The sequence below is a fragment of the Gallus gallus genome, chromosome 2 (assembly GCF_016699485.2).
Source record: "Gallus gallus isolate bGalGal1 chromosome 2, bGalGal1.mat.broiler.GRCg7b, whole genome shotgun sequence".
Lineage (NCBI taxonomy): Eukaryota > Metazoa > Chordata > Aves > Galliformes > Phasianidae > Gallus > Gallus gallus.
The window spans coordinates 83,007,809-83,030,642 of NC_052533.1; the positions used below are offsets into that span (position 1 = coordinate 83,007,809).

The 22,834-nt window shown below is 39.4% G+C and overlaps 1 protein-coding gene across 15 annotated transcripts in view; it reads left to right on the forward strand.

Moving 5' to 3' along the window:
* The window catches only part of FHOD3 (formin homology 2 domain containing 3), a 370,010-nt gene that overhangs the window by 305,889 nt on the left and 41,287 nt on the right, over positions 1-22,834 (forward strand). For 14 of the 15 annotated variants that reach the window (XM_040695607.2, XM_015282358.4, XM_040695604.2 and 11 more), the window contains 6 exons: positions 185-490; positions 4,444-5,333; positions 11,134-11,292; positions 19,077-19,259; positions 21,514-21,633; positions 22,104-22,265. In XM_040695607.2, the coding sequence (XP_040551541.1) occupies positions 185-490; positions 4,444-5,333; positions 11,134-11,292; positions 19,077-19,259; positions 21,514-21,633; positions 22,104-22,265 (1,820 nt within the window). The remainder of the gene's footprint in view (positions 1-184; positions 491-4,443; positions 5,334-11,133; positions 11,293-19,076; positions 19,260-21,513; positions 21,634-22,103; positions 22,266-22,834) is intronic. The other variant, XM_040695609.2, reaches the window with a different exon arrangement.

The window sequence follows — 22,834 nt, forward strand, 5'->3', positions numbered from 1 at the left end:
CAACGCTGTCGTCATACAACATTCATCAATCTGTTGCTCATAATGTTAAGCATGCCGTGGACTTGCTTTTTATTTTCTTTCCATAAGGCACTTGTACAGTTTTCACATCGTTCTCATTTAGACGGGTGAGCCTGACACAACTCTGCTGTTAAGTGCATCTTTCTCCTATTGTTCTCTCCACCAGTGAGTGCCAGTGAACCTGAACCAGAAACAGAGACAGAACCAGAAGCAGAGCAGGAGACTGAGGCAGAGCCTGAGCAGGGAACGGAGACACCCAAGGAAATAGAGGCTACAGAGGTGGGACCAGAGAGTGAGGTGGAGCAAGGACCAGAGAGAGAGCCAGAAGAAAGTGCAATACTCAGTGAAAAAGAGAGGCAGAATGAGGAAGTGAATGAAAAAGACAACTGCTCTGCATCCAGCATATCCTCAGCAAGCAGCACTTTAGAGAGGGAAGAGAGAGAGGACAAGTTAACCAGTGACAATGAAACTGGTAAATTGAAGTTTTTTCAATAATGAAGGATTTCTGGTGGAAAAAAAAATGTAAAATTTGCAGCTCTGTTGTTTTGTTAATTAGCAAACAAACCCTTTACTCCTAATTGAAGACTTCCCCCTCAATGGCTAAATCGATGTCTTTTCCCTGCTTGGACATCCACAGACTTTGATGGGCTTTCTGTGTTTGAGGGGCAAAAAAGCCATGATGAAATGAGGTTTCCTTTAACTTGAGACCATTTTCTTCCTTAAGTTTAATGTAGTAACTGTTGAATCATGATGTTGTAGTGATTCTACCCCCCAAGGAGTTGTCTTTTCTACACCTAAAACAATGAGATAAGCGGCCTTGCTGATAGAGTTTTTCATGAGATTCCAAACAAATTTTCACATGCTGTTATCTTTTAATTCAATAGGAAGAGAAATAAGGGCTGAGCTCTTTATTCCATCCTTCCAGTTTTCCTGTCTTAGGCTTCAGAAAGCAGAGAGAGATACATAGGAGCTTCAGACTGTAGTTCTAGGCTGTGACCTTTATTAGCTCAGGTGGAGAAGGCCCATAAAATATACTCTGTTTCAAAGACTGCTGCTCTGTAGTGACCAGTGTTTCTGGTTAGAGGTGTGAAGGGTAACCCAGCCTGGAAAACACCTTAAGAATCTGAAGAACCAGTTTTCTGCCCTGGAGAGATAATTATGACTGAAGCTAGTCATGCAGTCCTGACAGGGAGTAAAAGGCAGATTTTGACCTTCATTGATCAATTATACTTTTCCTTTTTCATTTGTTTGTTTGTTTGCTGGCTTTTGTAAAGAGGTTAAGGAATAAGTGTAATTTGGGCACTCCCAAGTCTTCTTAGGGCTCAACAGTGGAAAACATTGTCCTAAGTGCTTTAAATTCTAGATAAGAAAACAAAAATTGCTACACAGTGTTAAACAACATCACTTCTTACTGAAAGAAACGAGATGACCCAGTAACAAGGATTACCTCATAGTGATGAATTTTCAGATTCTAATGTTCATGTTTAAACACTATCACTTTTTTTCTGGAAGCATTAAGTTAATTTTGTTCTAAATTTAAGGGCTATCTTCTTTTCAACTAGCTTCAAGATTAAGTTAAATGGGGCACTTAGAATGTTGTCCTACTGTTACAGACAGCAGATGAGTATATGTATAGGAAAGGCATGATGGATATGATAGATCAGTGATATTATTGCATTGTGACAGAGTTCAAGATCTTGCAGGTGTAAATAAAGGAGAATAGATTACAATTTTCCCCAAATTTCATGTGTTGTATACTGATCCCTTCACTCTAAATAAATGCATATGTACTTTCTTTGTTAAAAGCTAAGAAATGTACGCTGGTAATCAAACAACAGCATCTTAAAATTGACATATGTTATCAGTAGGCCAAAGATTTATTAGGTTGTGCTACAAAGGAGTTTTCATGTAGCAAGTCATTTGCATTCTACTAAATAAGGAGAATCGGAAAGCAAAGGGAAGCATTGGTTTCCAGCAGCTATCAAATTCCCAGCAGATATTTTACCATTCATGAGGTAACCCATTGGTTCTACTCAGAGCATTAAGGGCAAAGAAATAAAGCCTTTGGTCCCAGTTTCTTTGCCAGCCATGCTGCTGAACCTGAGTTCTCATTTCTCTAATGGCATTAGAGAGTAGTGAGCAACTAGGTAGCAAGACCAGGAGTATTCAGAGCAATAACATTTGAATAAATAGGTGACTATTTATTCAAGACTAAGAGACTCCATCTTAGCGATTTTGTCTGGGGAGTTTTTTGATGAGAAAACGGGGCTAGCTGTCATAGTAAGAAAGCAACTCAACTGATAGTCCAAGTGCAAGGTTCTGCATCTGGGTCGGGACAATGTCAAGTGCAGATACAGGCTGGGCAGAGAATGGCTTGAGAGCCACCCTGAGGAGAAGGATTTGGGAGTGCTGATTGATGAGAGAATCAATATGATCTGGCAATGTGTGCTTGCAGCCCAGAAGGCCAGCCATATCCTGGGTTGCATCAAGTGAAGCAGGTTGAAGGAGGCGATTCTGCCCCTCTACTCTGCTCTTGTGAGATCCCACCTGGAGTACTGCATCCAGTTCTGGAGCCTCCACCACAAGAAGGACATGGAGTTGTTGAAGCAGGTCCAGTAAAGGGCCATGAAGATGATCAGATGGCTGGAGCACTTCCCCTACAAGGACAGGCCGAGAGAGCTGGGGCTCTTCAGCCTAGAGAAGAGAAGGTTCCAAGGAGACCTTATAGCAACCTCCCAGTACCTGAACTGGGCCTACAGGAAAGATGCGGAGGGACTTTTTATTAGGGCAGGTAGTGACAGGACAAGGGGAAATGGTTTCAAAATGGAAGAGGGTAGATTTAGACTAGATATTAGGAAGAAATTCTTTACTGTGTGAGGGTGGTGAGACACTGGAACAGGCTGCCCAGTGAGGTTGTGAATGCCCCCTCCCTGGAAGCATTCAGGACCAGGCCAGATGGGGCTTTGAGCAACTTGGTCTAGTGGGAGGTGTCCCTATCTGTAGCAGGGAGGTTGGAACTAGATGGTCTTAAAGGTCCCTTCCAACCCAAACCATTCTATGATTCCACGATTCTATCATAGCAGAAACCTTAAAAGATATTTAAAACTCTTTCAGCATTGAAAACATCAGGAACATATGAGAAATAAACATGAAATGGAAGTATAAGTGAAAAGGCAACTGCAAGGAATAAATTGAAACCTTTAACCATAACTGGCCAAAAGGACAGGATAACAATCAAAATAAAGTGTTTAAGAAGTAGAATTTATAAGAATATGTTAATAAAATGTGTAAAGACTGTGAGGAATAGAAAGAATCTGATGAAGAAGATACATAAAGAGTGAAGAATTATCTTTGTCCTTATTTAACCACTTCATCTTTTGCCCTTTGGAAAAAAAGCACCATAATGTTTTGTCACATTATCCACACTGGTTAACAGTATAATATTCAGGAAAATGTAGTCTAAGATGCTTGCATCATTTATTTTTACAAATTGACTGCTATGGTTTGTTGTTTATAGTGCTGTCTTAGATTATTCGCAGATTATAGTTTTAAAAAGCAGTAGTCAGAAAAATAAAGCTTCATTACAGTGACATTCTAAATGGTTGTGATGTGCGAAGAAGGCATTTAAGTTTTCAATTCCATCATATGCTATAGAAGGGTAACAGCATCTGATAAGCAGCATTTTCAGAAATTAATAGAAGACTTTATTTAGGCACGTGTATTCCTAAAAGTAACTTTGAAAATCTTGCTTTTATGATTATACTCACAAAGTTGCCCTGAGAGCTGTACCCTGGGTATGCAATCTGGTCTGTGATTCAAGTAGCCCCTGTCATGAAAACAGCCCAGCCAAGAGGTCCAAAGTGCAGCCAGATGTGAAAGCTGTCCTCCTCTAGCGGTCAGAGAGGGAGGAGGGGGAGGAGGAAGCAGTTACATCTTGACCTTGAAGTCAGGCAGGTAAACTTCCTCTCCTGAGGAAGTTTTCCTTCCAGTTTATGGATAGATCAGAAGTATGATAGCAGCCTGTCTTGTGCCATGGTCACAGTATTTAAACCTCACTTCAGATTACAAAATATTCTGAGCGTTTATGCACTGTGTAAAATGAGCTGGGATAGGAAGTACAAAACGAAATCTGCCAGATTTCAGAAGAAACCCAAAATCTCAAAATCCTGACAGTTATGAAGTCCCTCCTGAGCTAAACATTATTTTCTGCTCCCGTTCCTTCTTTGAGAAGTACTCCCAGCCCACTGGGATTAAGCCATATATCAGCACTGTCACTAACTGCAAAATTTCCAAACCCGTTGCTTACCCAATTTCAGAGTAGTTGTGCATGCAACCCAAAAACGTTTTTCTTGTGGTAGGGAGTGTTCTTGATGCTCTGGCTCTCTTCTCCTGACTTTTCCCATCTGTGTGTGTGTGTGATTGCAGGTCCATGGTCCCAGACCATTCAGGATGCTGGCGTGAATGAGCAGTGCAGCAAGATCCTCAACAACAAGCGGTTTATGCTGGACATGCTGTATGCGCATAACAAAAAGCCCAAGGATGAAGAGGAGAAGGAGCTGGAGGCGAAGGAGGAAAAGAAGGAGACGGAGGAAAGCGAGGAGTCCCTCACTAGTCTAGCCAGTAGGATCTCTATCCTTCAGGCCACAAAGCAGGCCAAAGATGAAAGTGTCAAAAAGATGGAGATCGGAAACCTGGACAACCAAGGCAGCGTGAAAGCCTTTGCGGAAAAATTCAACAGTGGTGAGCTGGCCAAGGGGACAGCCTTGCCTGAAGATGAAATCAGTGAACAGGTCCCTGAGAAAACACCAGCACAGCCAAAGAAGGAATCTGACTACATCTGGGATCAACTCATGGCTAATCCTAGAGAACTGAAAATCAAAGACATGGATTTTACAGACTTGGGGGAGGAGGATGATGTAGATGTGTTGGACATGGATATGGGTCCTGGGGACTCCCTTGTTCCCCCTCCTCCACCTCCACCTTCTTTCCTGGGTTTGCCTCCTCCACCACCTCCCCCACTGTTTGGATGTCCTCCTCCACCTCCACCCTCTGCTAATTTATTGGCTCCTCCTCCGCTGTTCAGCACTCCTCAGGGTTTAGGGTCACCCCAGGTTTCTAGGGGTCAGCCAGCATTTATAAAGAAGAAGAAAACCATCCGTCTGTTTTGGAACGAGGTACGGCCATTTGAGTGGCAGTGTAAAAACAACAAACGCTGCAGAGAATTCCTGTGGTCGAAACTGGAACCCATTAAGGTGGACACTTCCAAACTGGAGCATCTCTTTGAGTCGAAGTCCAAGGAACTGCCTGTCACAAAGGTACAGCTCATATTCAGCTCACTTTTATTTTGCTATTGTATTGGTATTCATTTTGACTTAGATGTAGATGATTTATGCTGTTTATATGAAAACAGTGGAAATTACGGGATGTATTTCTAGCTTGGTCTATGACAGAAGATATTCCATAACCTGAAACTAGGAATGAGCCTACAGTGGTGTCTGTGCCAAGCCTGTCCTCTTGTCTCAGGACTACCAGTCTGGGGATATCACTTCAGGTGGGGAATACCAACAAACTTTACATTGACATGTTTGTAGTTTAGTGCCAAACCACATATTTAAATATGAAGTATTTTCTGTTACATTTATCTAAAGGTCAGAGCATGATGATTCATATCTGTATTTGACAGTTCTTCACTTGGTAATATTTTCCTAATCATTGCATAGAAAGGTTGGAATATCAGATTTGTGCTGCAGCAAAATGCCCACTCGTACTTTATTGTGCAGGATTGCGTTACAAGCTAGACCAAGTTTACAGTTAAACTCTGCAGGATTTTGTGAGGAAGGGGGATTTTATTTATTTATTTTTTTTTTTAAATGCTGGTAAACAGGCATATTTAAAATCCTTAATTAGGACAATAGGGCTATCCAAACCTTAGGATAGAAGCTGGCACAGAAATATGACAACAGCTAGGATCTCCTGATACTTAGGAAGATAGTTATGAAATAAATTCATGAAAGCTGTTTTCATGGCTGTTTAACATTGAACTTGACAACACGGAAAAGTCCCTTATATTTACATTCAGTAGGAATTTGAAGAAGCATTTAGAAAGTTATTAGTTGAAACATTTGTTTGTCGTGGCTTCATAAATTCACTTCTAATCAGAGCAATTAACGTCAGGAAAATGACTTTCTTCTTCGATTAAAATGCTAGTGAAATATACCCATCTCTCTTCATTAGAATAAATAAATAACTTGCTTGTATGTTTTATGGTGACATAAAAAACAATCAGTACCCTGAATATTACCCTCTCCTTGACTGACAAAAGTTATATTTCATGTGTTGTAAGTATTATTGGTTTCTCTTAATCTGGTGAGGCTTCCCAGTCTCATGTTCCTTGCCCAAATTATTAACTCAAAATTTTCTAATAGTTCTTCTTGATTTTCTGGGCCAAGTAGAAACACCACTAATTGACCAATCTAGCGTCTTTTTAAGTACATAGCAAACAGAAGGTGAATGAATATATAACTCACCTAGATCTCACATATCACTGTTCTAAGTTGAACTTTTTGTGATGAAAAAACAGTTTTAATACATGCATTGTTTATAGCTTTGAAATGTGTGGCATAGCACCTTAGAAACATATTCAGCTGATAGTTCATTTGGCAGATATTGAGATTCCTTTCTCTCATTCCTTTTCTGGTGAGGAAGGAATGTTGGTGACATGGTAGCGTGTTACTCCTCATCTCTCTCCCTGTAAATACAAATCTGCCACAGATGGTTCATAGATGGAAAGAATGAGAACATTTTCTTAGATCGATGAAGCATTTAATTCCTTGAATTTAATGTGGAATTATGACACATTTGCCGTTTCCAAACTTTAGTTTTGTGCTAAATGCCAATATTGTAATGGATATGTCTGGTTGATTCTTAGGTTTTATTCTCACCTGAATTTTGATAAAATGTTGAATTGTTGGAATGTGGACTTGTTTACTTCTCCAGTCGTTTGTCACTTATGTTCCCAAACAAATTCTGGGCATTCCCCCCCACCATATGCACTCTTCCCAAACCTGCCTAGGCTGCCTGATGTTTTGGCACAGCTTTTGGCTCCTAGCTGAAAGATGAGTGAGCAGGTTTCTTTGAAATTAGTGCAAGTCTGAGGAATGATTTAGGTGACTGCTTTCCTCTTGGACACTAATACTGCTCTCTGCATGAGACATTATACTTTTGGCTTGCTTTCCATCCCGTCCCGTAACACAGACATAGTGTGTCATTGTCTCGGTACAGAAAACAATGATGACTGAAAATTATCATAATGGAGCTCCAACACCGTCTTCTGAGAGTCTTGCGTATTTTTTGGTGAATACCAGCAAATCTTGCAGAGCATGAGATGGTCCTTAGATCAAGTGAGAGTGGGAATAATTAAGCAGACCGGTGAATCCGTAGAGGACTTGAGGTTTGGTATGAAGATTGCACTCAAATTAGGATAACTCTCGCTTTTTCCAGACTGCTTGGTTTATTTCCAGGAAGTACATTCCCCGTTGTGTCTAGTTTCTCGTGTCCAATGGCTGCAATCCAAAACAGGTTTATTCTATAATATCGTAAAGTCTGACTCACAGCTCAGTTGGTTCAGCTGACTAAAAGAGCACAGAGCAACAAATCAAAAGTCAGACCTCCAGATTTCATAGAGTAGATGCAAGCAGGTGCATGGAAAAGGAATAGTCCAGAAGGATGAGAGAAGCGAAGCCAGAGTGTGTGTTGGGGTGGGGGTTGGGGGTGTTTGGCTCAGTCTTGTGCATATGCTTTTATCCAGCTGTAACCAATTTTACTCCAGTTTCTAATCCTTCACTGTGATTTCCATAACACACAGCTATAAACAGCTACTTCCTGGCTTATGAGAAGTTTTTCATTAAACACAATAGACTGCAATAAAATAAAACGGATTTTAAATTGTAGGATATAATACGGGAATTTAAGGTAGAGGGGTGGTTCTTGATTTTAGGAAAATTTATTCTGCTTTGGGCAGTATGCACATTGATTATAGTTGGTGGAGCAGATTTTTGTTGCAAAATGCCTATTTTCTGAATTGGAGGACTACAGTGTTTTATTAGTGGATAGAAGGAGTGATCAGGTACCCCTCCAAACAAGCCTATAATTTCCTTCAGATATTTCCAAAGAAAGCAGGTATTTTGGCAAAGTACATCAAAGTGTTTATTTTTCTGTGAGAAGAAATTCAGTAGTTGCACACACTACTGAATCAAAATTACTGCCCAAACCTTCTGAAATCTGTGTGGTTCTGCAAGTCATTGGAGAGTATTATTTTGCTGATTCATCTATACCCAGTGGGAGTATCAGTCATCATCATCATGTGCGCACAGGCACAAAAGCAAGCAGGAGTGAAAAATTAAGGAACTTATTTTCACATACACGTTTGTATGTGCCTAGATACATACTCGTAGTAAAAATGGTTATTTCCAAGGCTAGTCATAAATGTGGAATGATATTTCTGAAGAAGACAATCTGTTTGGTATCCTCAGCAAAGTAAGTGGCAGCTGAATAATTCTTTTTCAAATCCCCAGTGTTAAATCCTTGCTAGTTAAGATAGAAACAAAAAGAAATTGCCATCTCATTATTAAGGGATTTCCCAAGTTTTTCCGTACTACTGATGCACATAGTTCTGCAAGTTTAAACAGAAGAGATATTTCTGTCTTGATGCTCTTACATAAAATTTCTTGTTTACATGAGCACTAAAAAAGTGATTGAAATTTTTCTGCGTGCTTAATTAAAGCAGATAGGTGGTTTTTCAACTACATGCTCACCAAACCACAGGTCACCTTCTGTGAGGCCGCTGGTGTTTTTGAATAACCTATCTTGTCTGCCAAGCCTTCAGTAAAAGGCAACAGCATCTGGCCAGTTAGGTCTTGTAAAAGTCTAAATTCGCTGCAGTTCTTGGTACGTTGTAGGAATGATTCCACCACCTGATTTATATTCCATAATACAATAACCAGCAGCTCAAGGCTATGTATTAGCACTTTGAGATGTGAAATCAAGTGCACTAATGAACTAATAAAACACATTCTGAAATCACTTAATATTATAGCAGAAATTGGTAGCTGTAACTCATTGTAGTAGTGAGGCACTTACATCTGTGCAATTTAATTGCAGACCAAAAGGAATTCTTTTCCTAACGTTAGGATAATAAAGTTTGAAGTAGTAAAATCTTTTCTATCCTTTTGTTCGTTCTGAAGGGATTTCTTTGTAACCTACCCTTCATCCCCAGAATGGATTTAAAATCTCTTCTGCCACTGTTTTTTGTAAAGAATTACTCCAGATTTTCATACTCAACATGCAGCTGTAGCTCTGGAAAATACCTCTTCTTATGTCCCCAGTAAAGCTCGTCTGTCTCTCCTAACTCATTGCCAAGGAGGGATCGCACTGCTGTGATCGCAGTCATCCCAGCAGTTGGCATCAGATGTCCCACAAATTAATATGTCCCTCTTGACAAACTTAGGAACCTAAACACAGAGCTGCAGATCTGAGGCTTACTTATCCATACCGCATGTGAGAAGCCTAAATTTAACTCCTTTCCCCCAGCCTCTTCCCTTCTGCGAGGATTCTTCAGAGTGCTGTGATTCTGTGCTGCAAAAATGGTGGTGTAAATACAGAGAAGTGCAGTACAGACTAAGAGGAAGCAGGCTGTGGTGAACCCCACTTGTTTTTATGTGGTCTTGGCCACTAACTGTAGTCCCGAGAAAGCAATTAATGGCCCAGAAAGTAAAAACAACTGCTTTAAAGGAGAAGTGCTATCTCGTATCACTCAGCTAGCTCCCTGAGAGAAAGAGGTCTTGTGCTTAAAAAAGGAAAGTTTCAAGGAGGGCTCAGGGATGAAGAGCAGTTCTAGCAGAATAAAATGTCATCAGTGTTCTCCTAAAATTTATCCTGTTTGTTCTGGAAGTGTCATTTCTTTATATTTTTTTAAAAAGCAGTAGCATCTCATTGCATGGTTACGTCTCTGCCATCTGTGCTGCGCTGAAACATGGGCTTGTACACAGCAGAGCGTGTCTGTGCTTGCTTGCTTCATTGTGCTGGTCTTTTCACTACATTGCAGTGCCTGGCAGCATCCCTCAACCCATCTCTCATAGAGAAAAGGAAGGGAGAGCACAGAAAACTTGCTTCCAAACTTTGTGTGTGGAGGGAGAGGAAAAATGATGTAAGAAGCTGGATTGTGCTGTATGCTCTCCTTTTCTCTCTCAGTAACCTCATATACAATGAGCACATCCCTTGTAGCTACCTGGCACATGATATATTCAGTTGCCAAAGCGGCACCTTTTTGCACAGTGCAATGAGAGAATAAAAGGTGTGCTGTGACATGAAAATAAAGACAACGTTCAGCACTGTGTTTTGTCATAAATGGTTTGTAAGTCACCATGCATAGTGAGTATGCATTTTACAATTAGAAGAATAGGGACAGAGAGGAAAAACAATTCCCATTTATTTCAAAAATGAAGTGTAAAGCTTGGTATTAGTTCTTTGGTTTTTCATCTTTACTGTCATTTAAAGTACTGTGATTTTTACTGGAGGTAAACCTGAAACCATAAGCTGTAAGGTAGAATATCCTTCCTTGGGCAGCCAAAGGGAGAGCAGGCACCCCGACATCTCCATGAAGGCCTCTCCAGCTCCTCATTCTGTGTCCCAGGTGGATTTCCAGCACAGGGGAGGCCCTGCAAGCCAGCAGAACCCACCCTGCCCCAGCTGGGCCACCTGGGTGGCAGAGGCTCAGTGGCTGCTCCAGGTCCACGCAGCCCAGGGGCCTGGAGCCCTTCAGGCAGCCCTACCCTGGGCATCCCCAGGCTCCAGCAGCTCCTGGGGCACAGGGAGAGCCCTCAGCTCGCTTGTGGGACTGCCTCCAGCCTTTGTCAGGCTGGCTGCTTCCCAAGGCTGGTGATAACCTGTGTGCCTTGTGCTCATCTTCCTTGGTCAGTATCTGAGTCAGCTGTTATTAGTTGTTATAAATGATTTGCACTGTCAGCACCCTTATACAGGGGAAGTCTTTGGTGAAAGGAGCGACTTTAACCAACAGAATGGAGGGGTAATTTTCTTCTTGTTCTCTTCTTGATCAAGAAAACTGCTGCAGATGGGAAGCGACAGGAGATCATTGTGTTGGACTCAAAACGAAGCAATGCTATTAATATTGGCTTGACTGTGCTACCCCCTCCACGGACGATCAAGACTGCTATTCTGAATTTTGACGAATATGCCTTAAACAAGGAAGGAATAGAGGTAAGGAGTAGTCAGTGTCTTCAAGTCTGCATTTTTGATGTTTCATTGTATTCAATATTACATATGGTATAGGCCAAATAATTACTGGAAGAGAGAAAAGATTATATATTACATCATTACAGAGCTGAGTCTTGTTAAATCAGTGCAGTATACTTAAGCAGATATTGGTTACTTGAAGTTGTGAGTGGTAAGCGTGGATTTCTCTGCTTAGTTTCTATCTAAGCTTGAATAACAATGGTGTTAATTCCTGTTGAGATTTTCAGAGTATTGTCCATTATTCTGAAGCTTAGTTTCTTATTACCTTTACTAAAGCTATTAAACTTGAAAACAGAGCAGATTCTCCATGCATACCTTGGAAGGGTATCTGATGCTGAGCACTCAAAAAGCACCAAAGAATAGGCAGTGATTTTCTAAAGCTGATGCAACCAGTGCAGTTTAATAAAGTTCATGCCCAGCTTGCTGTTGGAGTCATTCTAGATTATGTATCTAATGGAAAACAAATACAGTGACTAGTTCTGCTCAAAATAGCATTTCTGTTACTGTTGTTTGAAGAAAAGCAGTTGGTATAAAGATTACAGATGATGTAATTTTTACCATTACATGTTAGACTTTGCAGATATTCTTAGCAAGATCCAGGATGAGCTCTGCTCATTGTTCTTTTATCAAAACATTTTTTTTGTGAAGTGTAAAAGAATCCTGCTGCTCCCTCCTTTGTGTGTGTGTGTGTGTGTGTGTGTGTGTGTGTGTGTTTTATTTTGTTGTGGTTGTATTCATTTGAAATATTTTTTTGAATAAACCTGTATCATCTAATATGAGTAATCTGCAAATTTCAACCAGTGGTTGAACTGCGTAGGTCTTGTATTGATTCATAGTTACCTTTCAGTGGTTTGGCCCCCTCTCCACTTTTTCTGTGCTGACTGCAGAAGAAAATGAGGAAAGCTGGATAGAATGGAAGTGGAGCTGCCAACAGTTTCATACAAAAGAAATACTTAAGACAAAATATTGTCCTAACTAGAAGGCATGGCCTGTTACATTCCTACTAGAATATAATTTCTTCCCAAAGCTACATTATTTGCTGTATGCTTTCCTTACTGATATTTTGAAGGTGATAAACCAAACTTAAAAATTAATTTTAATGAGTAATAAAGTTGCTTTTCGGCCCAGTTGGTTAGATTTCGATCTTTGGGGCAATCATGGTGACCATGAGTTTCACAGTGGCCAGTTAAAAGACTCAGCCCCATGTATCCACCACTATGCTTTGCAGTACTAAGTGTTCCAGGATGGGAGAGAAGCACCCCTCCAGCTAAATCCAACTCTCAGACCACCCGTTAGACCTCAGTGTTGCAGAAGTTGTTTACAAAGAAAGTCCCGCATAAAATGGCTGATAAAGCATCATCTCCTTTGAATTGCTACCTTGGTGTGCTCTGCGCAGCTCAGCCTCCCAGTGCCACCATTTGTAGCTACTGTGCCCATCTGCCAACCACCTGCAGTATCCACAATTGGGAGTGCCTTGTACCACCACACCCTTATGTGGATAGCCTTTCTATTAGCTGCCAGAAACCCATAATTTAATTTAAAATATATACAGTAAATGCATGCAGCTTTAAATTTAAGAATTCAGAAACCAGAAAATGCTACATTGATGGTATACCTGCCCAGTGCTAAAGAAAATAGAATTTCTGTGTGTTCTGAGTGTCCACAGCTTGAAGCTAGAGGATGTGAGTAATCCTGATGTGATCATTCAGGTATTTAAAACTGAGAGAAAGGATAAATAGACCTGAGTCCAGATACTTTCCATGTTCAAGGATGAAGCCTTCATTAGTTGGGAAGGTTGGTGTTAATGGAGAAAAAAAATATTTTTTTCTAAATATGTACTTCCATTTTGATTTACTGTTTGTCAAGTTAAGTGGTGCCATGAATTCAGATTCTATTCTGCAATTCTCAGTTTACAGATTTTTCTTATAGCACATCATTGCAGAGTCAGAGAGACATGTAGCAAAACAGAGGGCTGGATTCAGCTACGTAGAGTTAGACAAGAGGTACAAGAAGAGGCATAGAATTGCATTATCCTGAATCCTGCTGTATGGATGTATATCGTAGATGTTTCACATTTTAGACTATGTGTTTGAAGTGCTTAGGGACCCCTGAGAATGGAGATGTGGTCTTAAAGAGACAGTCAGTTTAGTATGCAAAACAGGTACTATTAGGAAACATGCTTTCAAAGGAGGGCACGATGTGTGTCTGTGAGCATGCATCAATCCAGCTAAACAATTTTTTTGCCAACTTACATTTGCCAAAGTGGTTGTGCTTTCCTTTCTTTGAAAACTTGGCATCCATTGTATTCGAACAACTTGGAACTGAGCTGCAAACAAAGAACTGCCTGCTTAGCATGGATGAGGGCTCTCTCAGAGTTAAGCAAAAAGGCAAGTTAAAAATCCTGGCATGTAATTTTACTTCAAGAATAGTCCACCAGACCAGTCCTTGCTGGTTGTCTTCAGTAAAGGAATCAAGTAGGTCCATCTGCAGAATGCTATTCATGGAACAAGAATAAAAATCAAATTATACCTAATAATATAATTAATTTAGCCAAGTAAAATGGGGGCAATGCTGTGAGGAAATTAAGGTTGTATGCCTTGTGTTTTACAGTTTAGCTTTGTTATGCTGTGCAATTTTGTAATACGTGGATGGGCATAGCTTTTAGTACAACTACTTGAAATGAAAAAGCTGCCTATGGATGCTAGGTCCATAACCAAGGAGTTAAGTATCTTGAAGGCCATGTGTTTGGAGTGATTACATAGCCTTGAGATGTAAAAAGGAATAAGAAATGAGAGCTTAGTGTTACAAAGCCAGATGGTGACATTTATAAACAAACAAAATCCACAAAAGTTGGTTTTCAGAAATGATCAAAGTATTTAAATTTGTTCTGATAGTTGCCACCACAGTATGTTGGCTTTTGCAGTTTCCAATTGGGTTAGCTAATGCTTTGTAAAAGACCAATGGGGTATTTCAAACTATGCTAGCTTGCTTGACCTGGAAAGGCACCTTTTTTCACAAGTCTGGACAGAACACAGAATTGAAAACAATACTTTGTTGGCTGTACTTTAGCAGTCAGCATATCGCTGCCCTAACAAGTTTCAGACTTTATTTAATGGAAAAAAACTACCCTTTCACTCCTTGGACAAAACAAAAATACTTTCTATGGCTTCTGTGAACAGCAATTGCATGTTGATGTATTTCAGGACAGAGCTGAAGAAGTGGAGCGATCTGACTGAAACCATGGCTGTCAGTTTCTGACATTTTATGTATAGTCCCTTTTCCAAGGCATTTTATATATAGTCCCTTTTCCAAGGCATTTTATATATAGTCCCTTTTCCGAATTGGATCTTTTTTAAAAAAAAGTTCATATAAGAATTAGTGTAGGAAGCCTCATTTACTGTGGAGTCATGAGCTTCACATTCTTTTAGACTTTGTGTTCTCTTCCTTTGTTTGTATATATATTTATTTTCTCCAAGTAATGGATATTGAATATAATGAATACTGAATATAAACCACTGATGTGTCTCATTAGTAGATGCCTAAAAAAATGAAGCGTGAGAGCTTTTTTGGATCTGAATCTTTTGTTGAGACTTGTCAAATATCAGATAATATGTATTTGGTTATGTAGCCTATGAACAGATGGGCCTTTAGCCACAGAAAGCTTTGGGCACAATAACAACCATATATTTCATTTCCTAATTTTTTTAGGTTACTGTTTGACTGAAATTACATGTGAACACTGAGCTTCTCTTGCAACCTCATCAACAATGAGAAGCCCCATTATCTCTTGGAAGAGATAACTTAAGCACCTAATTTCTGGAGAGGCTGTTAACAGTTTCTGGTTAGGTGCTTCATCGCAGCCCTTTTTTTTTGCCCTTCAGCAAACTGTGAGTCTGTCTTCCTAACGACTGGAGGCAGCTTCTGCTGTGATCCCCCTCTGATGCGCCCACTTCTTCCTGAATGCCTGGGGGATGGCCCGACTCTCTTATGACTTTCACCCTCAGAGCCTTGTAAGGCCTTCCTCTGAGAAGTTTTTGGAAATCGTACAATAGGAAGGCAGAGTCCAGGAAATAACTAGTTTGATCCCTTCACTAAAAGTTCAAAGAGTAAAATAATTAGGATTGATGATCTAATGTGAATGAGATCACCTTTTTTTTTCTTTCTTTTTCTCCATATAAAGACTTGTGTACTGTTTTTCCTCAGAATGTTAGTCCTTGACACAAGCAATTTTTATGAGAATGCCTGCAGATGAAATATGTGCATGATACAGTGTTGTGTCACATTAGGGGAGGATATGAGTATAGGGCTTGCCGATAACCAGTCTTCTTTTAACCTGCCAGGAGACTGTCATGCTGGGGAGAGCACTACGAACTGATCATTGGATTCACATCTATTTATGATTTAATGGTCATATTAGGTGCCAGTAACCTTCTTCCCTATTGAGTTTTTATTCTCTTTTTATTGTCAGTGATGTTTAAAAAAATAGTAAGAGAAATAATGAGAAACTGGCAGGTGTTTTTGGAACTAAACAAATGGTTCAAGTTAGTCATCGAGTGGAAATCAAAAATAAGAGCATGTTCCTACTTGCTCAGGAGCACACCAAGGATGCCAGCCAGCAGGGTAAGAATTGTTTGTCTGAACAGACTAAAAGCTCTGGGGAGTAAATAGCTGCTATGGGGGTGGTTGCACTGCAGATGGTATGAGTCCTGCCAGCACATGGAAACAGCTCTGATCCTATCAAGGTAATGCTTGCAGCATCAGGAGTGATTCTTGTCATCTGGAACTACATCTACAGGCTCTTTTGCTTGGCATTCCCTTTTTCACATACTACAGTGCACAGCACAGCAGACTTGCAGTACGTGGTCTCACAGCTCTGCAGTACTTGGATTCAGATTTTTGTCAGCTCCATCTGGCTCATGGTGCTTACATGAAGTATGAGGAGGAAGAGAGTCTCTTTGGAAGTAAAGCTTACTGATTCATTGCCTCTTAGAAATGCCCAAAAGCAATACAGAATCTCTGGAGTATGGGCCCTGCACCACCACAAAATACTTGTGGGATCACTGGGTAGCTGCCAAAAGCTCTAGTTATTTGTAGGAGGCAATTGAGAATACTGCTGAAGTGTTAGCCTTCAAAAATGCATGAGAAGCATTTTTACATCCATCACATGGCTACTGCTAAACTCACCATGTAGGGATGTTCCTGTGATCCTACTTGCAATTTTCCCTGGCTCACTTGGAGCAGCATTAGCTTTTTGTTATTGTTTAAGAGATACTTCTTCAAAGGTTCTCTTTGAAAACAAAAAACAAAACCCTCTTCTTATGAGCTTGGTCTCTCTTCTGTGAACTTTTTAAAATGATACTGGCTGAATGCTGAGAGGTGTCGTGAAGGAGCTAGTTAAAACCTCTAGTTTGATGTTGTCACCTGAGTTACAGAGTTCAGCATCTGTGGGTGGACAGATAGAATCAACACAAATACTGTCAATTCTGAGCAGAACATTTTCCAAATAACTATTGACAAGGAAAGGAAAAGTACTGAGAGATATTCCTCCTCTTCTTCTTTTCATTGGGATAGGAATGGATTGAAAGTTTTTGTTTGCCATTAAGTAGAAGCTCATAGACTTTTAATATTTATGATACCTTTAGTCACAGATGAGAGCAAGGGCATCTTATTGCAGCATTCAAGCAAGGAGGATTTTTTTCTCTCTTAAACTGAAAGACAATGTCAATAGGAAGAACTGCTTCTTTATTTGTGTTTATGGAAGCCTGCATATGAAGATGATGAGCAATACAAATGCTCTGGCTGAAATTAAATAAGTCCCAGTTCAACAGATTGAAGCTTGTTTGCTTGCTTCCCCCTTACTAACATTATTTGCTTGCTTAAGCCTTTTACTCTGCCTAACAGAGCAGGAAAATCCCTTGTTCTCCACACTTAGGTGCAGCCCTGTACAAGGAGCTAGATTAATTATTGGTACTAGAAAGGGACTGTTGTGCTAATTTAATACATTGACTTTCATAGAACCATAGAATGGCTTAGTTTGGAAGGGACCTTAAAGTCCATCCATTCCCAGTGCCTTGCCATATGCAGGGTTACCACCTACCAGGTCAGGCTGTCCAGGGCCCCATGCAGCCTGGCCTTGAAAACTTCCAGGGATGAGGATCCACAATTTCTCTGGACAAACTGTTCCAGTGCCTCACCATGTTCTGAGTAAAGAATTTCTTCCTAACATCTAACCTAAATTTCCTTTCTTTTTGTTTAAAGCCATTCCCCCTTGTCCTATCACTATTAGACTGTGTAAAAAGTTGGTCCCTCTCCTGCTTATAAGCTCCCTTCAAGTACTGGAAGGTCACAGTGAAGTCTCCCTCTTTCTCTTTCTCTTCTCTACGCTAAACAAGCCAAATTCACTCAACTTCTCTTTGTAAGAGAGGTGCTCGAGCTCTCTGATAATCTTTGTGGCCCTTCTCTGGACCTGAACTGGACTGGCTTTGTCCAGAAAACTATACTTTGTCCAACAAAACTATACTTTGAATTGGCAAGTCTGGTAGCTCTTTAGTTTTATTATTCTTATTTATTAAAACTCTGTAGTTTTATTATTCTTTCCTTACCTGCAAAACAGCCTTTTATCATTATAGAAAGCTACAGCAAAAACATAATTCCTCTGATGAATAAACATAAGTTGTGTTGAAAGCCTACTGGTCTGTTTTAATAAGGCACTGATCAGCAGGGCAAAGAGCTTGACTTATCTGATGCCTTTATGTGCTTTTGCTTCTCTTTTTCATTTTGAAATGCATTTATTATTTTATAAAATAAAATATAATGCCTTTGGAAAGGGAAGCTGTCACATGTAAACAAGCATGTAAAATCCAAAAATTAAAGGTAAAATATAAATGTTTTGTGCGATGCTGGCAGCAGAAACTGAAAATATTGGCATTGTTTTTCATAAATATTTTGGCCTTTTGAGATCAAAAAAGAAAATAGCTGTAATCTGTGGAGTTCTGTGAGTGACCCTTGGGAAGTTGTCCTCAGTTCTAGTGACATTTTTAGGAATGTCCTAATGTGTTGTAATCATTTTTAGGTTTCTTAAAAATCAAAATAACCTAAATGAAAAACAGTAAATGATAAGAAGTGCAAGGAACAGGCATTCCTGTTGTGCCACACAGTGGGTGTATATAGTTTATGCTATCTTCTTGAGGACCAGCCCTTTTTCATCCTCCAGGCTTTCCTCCAAAAAACTGTGCCATACTGCAGATTGTTGAGTTGCACTGTATGAAACCTTCCTCCAGCTGGAATGTGTCCTCTGATATTTTTTTATACCTGTACGTGCACTGGGAGATGGATAGGTGCTGAGGCTAAAAATGTTTCATACATAATTTGCAGAAAGGTGGCCAGTTTTGCTCTGAAGACTTAAAACTGAGATCAGTCCTGGCTAGTCTCCCTGTCTTCCTTCATGGTTTAATCCCATTATCAATCATATGTGCTGAGTGCAGATTGTAAAAATGCATTTTAATATAGATGCATTTTTCAACAAGATAGTAGGCCTCATTTTGATTCCTTCTACAATGCTTTAGTGCTTGCTGATCAAGGATTTCTGCCATTGACACTGAAAAGTCTCCCACTGTCAAACAAGCTTGAATGAAGTCAAAATGAAGCTTATCAGTGTTTGCTGCTGATGTGTCTCCATACCACTATGCCCACCCCTTGTGCACATCTCAGTCCCTCCACTGATGATTACCTTTTATCTCCCTTTGCAGAAAATTTTGACCATGATCCCAACTGAGGAGGAGAAGCAGAAGATCCAGGAGGCACAGCTGGCGAACCCTGATGTCCCCCTGGGCAGTGCTGAACAGTTCCTTCTCACCCTCTCCTCCATCAGTGAACTCTCTGCCAGGCTCCAGCTCTGGGCTTTCAAGATGGACTATGAGATAGTGGAAAAGGTGAGATGAGCATGGGGAGTCAGAGGGAGACGCTGTTCCAAGTCTTTGCTTAATCTTTCTCTGTCTTCCTTACTATGTATTTTGACTCTGTATTTTGTGGAAATAGTTAATGAGTCACTTTTGTTTCAGTGGCTGACCAGGAAACAGCTGAAATGATCCTTTCTAGTCTGTTCCTCCAATGAAAGAAAATTAGGGATTATGTCTTCCTTCCTTTAATTAGGCAGTAATGACATTGGAACAAAGAAGAGGGCTGAATCCTGACCACATTTGTTCCAGATGTTGCTATTCAGGAAATGTATAGTTTCAGGCAGTACTTTTTCCTTAGATGAAGATTGAATGGACTACAGGATTCACTCATGTATCGTGAGAATACTGATCTTACATCCATTTGAACTAAGGAAAACACTATTCATTAAAGTTATTTCTGTATGTAACTGTCAACATTATAAACAAAAGTAGCATCCTTCAAGGGTGTTCTTTTACATTCTGTCAGGTCCTCCCTGTACCCGGACTTCTGAATTCACGACACACATGTAATTGAGTTCACTTATGCATGCACACTGAGCATTTACCTTACATTATTCTTTATATTACATTACATTTATCCTTTACATTACATTATTCTGGCAGATGTCTCTCTGCCAGAAATTCAGGACTAGTCCTTAAATTTCATTTTTTTTTTTCTTGGTTTGCTTTGTGATTTTTGCTACAATAAACTGAAAAATTTGGAGTAATTATAAATACAAGCTATATAAAAGAAATCCTGAGCACTTGTACATTTCTGTACACGTGAAAGCATACCAAATGGCCTGCTTGGAAGCTTTTCGTGCTACTTTTTTATATGTCCTCAGACTATTTTAAATGAACCTTTTAGAAATTATTTTTAAACAGTTTGCAAATTGATGCAGGAAAAATGCACATAAAAGTCTGTGTTTACAGCAGTTTTATAGCAATGCAATTTCATCTCTATAATTCAACAACAACAACAAAAAAACCTGAGTAGTAAATCAATTCAAAGAATTCTGTGCATCAGTTTATTGCTTTTAGTTTAATTTGATAATGTTTTGGATTATTTAGCAGTTCCCCTATGAAGCATGCATAACTTTGTTTACTATGCCATCTCTTAAATTATGTAGGATTTGACATACTCTTTCCAATAGTTGAATTTCTAGTCACAGTAGTGACAAGAAATGCCTGGTTTTTTAAATCTCTCTGCTCTTTTTTATGGTAAAATATCACTACAGGTTTTGAATGACCCATTGCGCTTCCCTGACACAGTAAACTGTGCCGTTATTTTCCCTCTTGGTCTAAAATAACAGCTTAATTTTTGGCTTCTTAGCTCATAAAAAGTGTAGTAATTTGGGAAAAGAATGCTTCCCAGAGATGCTTAGGATTGCATTTGGAGATAGGAACAATGTGAACTGTTACTGTGCACATAAAATAAATAGCCCTGGGCCTCACACAAAGATAGAAATAAACTCACTCAACTGAATTGCCTTCACTGTCTTCCTTTGAACTCTCTGTTGTAGTGCACTTCCCGAGGTAATGGAAGAGAATTTATATTTTCAAGTCTTATCAGTTTACATACCTATTCTCAGATAATGTGTGTGTATGGTACCTGCACTAAGTTAAAAGATCAAAATGAAACCCACTTCTAAAGTTTCATGTTTGCAGTAGTTTTTTAGTTACTTTGGTGTGGTGTTTTGGTTTTTTCTTTTAACCAGTTTTAAAGTTGCATGAGCATAAAGTGCTGTCTAAAACTCAGAGGTGGCCACTGTCTGAAGAAAGCTTTAGGATCAGGCTATGAACGTCAATTCAGCCAGGGTTTTAACACTTCTTCTGTTGTTTATTTGTCTGCTTGAAGATTACAGAGAAGAGTTATAAAAGGATCTTTTATCATTTGTGATAGGACAGTATTCATGCCTCTAATTTAAGTGCACCACCCCTTTACTGATACTGCCTCTCCTATTTGGAGAACAGTCATAGTGCAATCCTGAGTACAAATAAGTTAATTGCATACATAAGCAAGCAACATTGGGAAAGTATTTTATGTATTTCTTTGCTGTGATTGATTAACTGGAACGTGGAAGAAAGCCATCACACATGGCCAGTTTACACTCTGCAAGATTGCAGTTCAGGAATTTGCTGCAGTTAATAATCTAAACTATTAAAAAGTAACAGTATTAAAAAACTAGAAGAAACCATACTGCAGACAACTGCAGCCTTTACTTTCTTGTTTCTTTTCCCATGGCAGGAAGTTGCAGAACCACTTCTAGACCTGAAGGAAGGAATGGACCAACTGGAGCACAATAAAACTTTGGGATTTATCCTTTCTACTCTACTAGCCATTGGGAACTTTCTCAATGGAACCAATGTAAGTTCTGTTTCCCGACACTTTCCCTGGAGCTTTTTCCTTCAAAAAACAGAAGTCAAAGCCATTGTGACAGCTACAAGCCAGTGTTTATTTCTTACGAGGAAAGTAAATTAGAAAACTAATTTACTAGTTCGTGGAACTAGTGTTCCATGAGTGCTCTTTGCCTCTTTCCGCATAACCTGAAAGAAATTTGAAGCTAGGCACTCCCTCATTTAAGTTCTTTGAGTTCAATGTTGATGCTCACTATTCAAACAGTGATAACTATGTCATGAATCATTTAACTGCAGATGGAGTGATTTTAGGCCTATTCTTCAGCAGTTAAAAGAAAAAAAAAAAAAGCAGTAAGTTTCTTCTGATGCAGAATTCTTCTTCTTTCCCCTATGCTTCTACTTGGGCATTTTCATCTACTAACCTGCATGACAAGGAGTACCATTTTTATTTTTATTTTCTTCTTATTTTCCCTCATACAGGCCAAAGCTTTTGAGTTGAGCTACCTCGAGAAGGTTCCAGAAGTAAAGGACACAGTGCATAAGCAGTCCCTTCTGCACCACGTCTGCACTATGGTGGTGGAGAAGTTCCCAGACAGCACTGATCTTTATTCAGAGATTGGGGCCATCACTAGGTCAGCCAAGGTATGTCTGGTAGATGTATATACATAACACATTAATGGAGTAAACTTGAGATAACTAACATGAAAATGCTGGTTTATAATTTTCATCTAGACAGTTGCCAATACCAGCTATTTGGGAGGAGAGTATATGCAGCCTTGATTGAGTAGATCTCTTCTAGAAAGTCTTTATTTTATGAACCATAATACTCACTATATGCATCAAATGGGGGAATTATTTATTTTTCAAAAACCATTTTGTTTTAATATTTTGAGGGGAAAAAAAGTCTGTTATCCAATTGTTTTTTAAACTTCAAAAGTCAAGTCATATTTGGACTCCTAGAAAGTTCTTGTGACATTGAATTCCATAATCTAATTTTGTCTGCTGTTGTATTTGCCAGCTTCAGGATTTACTTTCTTTAATATATTGAACAGCAGAAACTTCTTTTATCTCTGTATTTCATGGAATCATACAGTTATTTAGGTTGATCATCACTCTATTAATTGTGATGCCAAATAAAAGCAGTCTGCTCAGATCCTGGCCTGTGTTTCAAATAAACCTACAGTTTTGTTTTTACACTGTTTTCACACTTT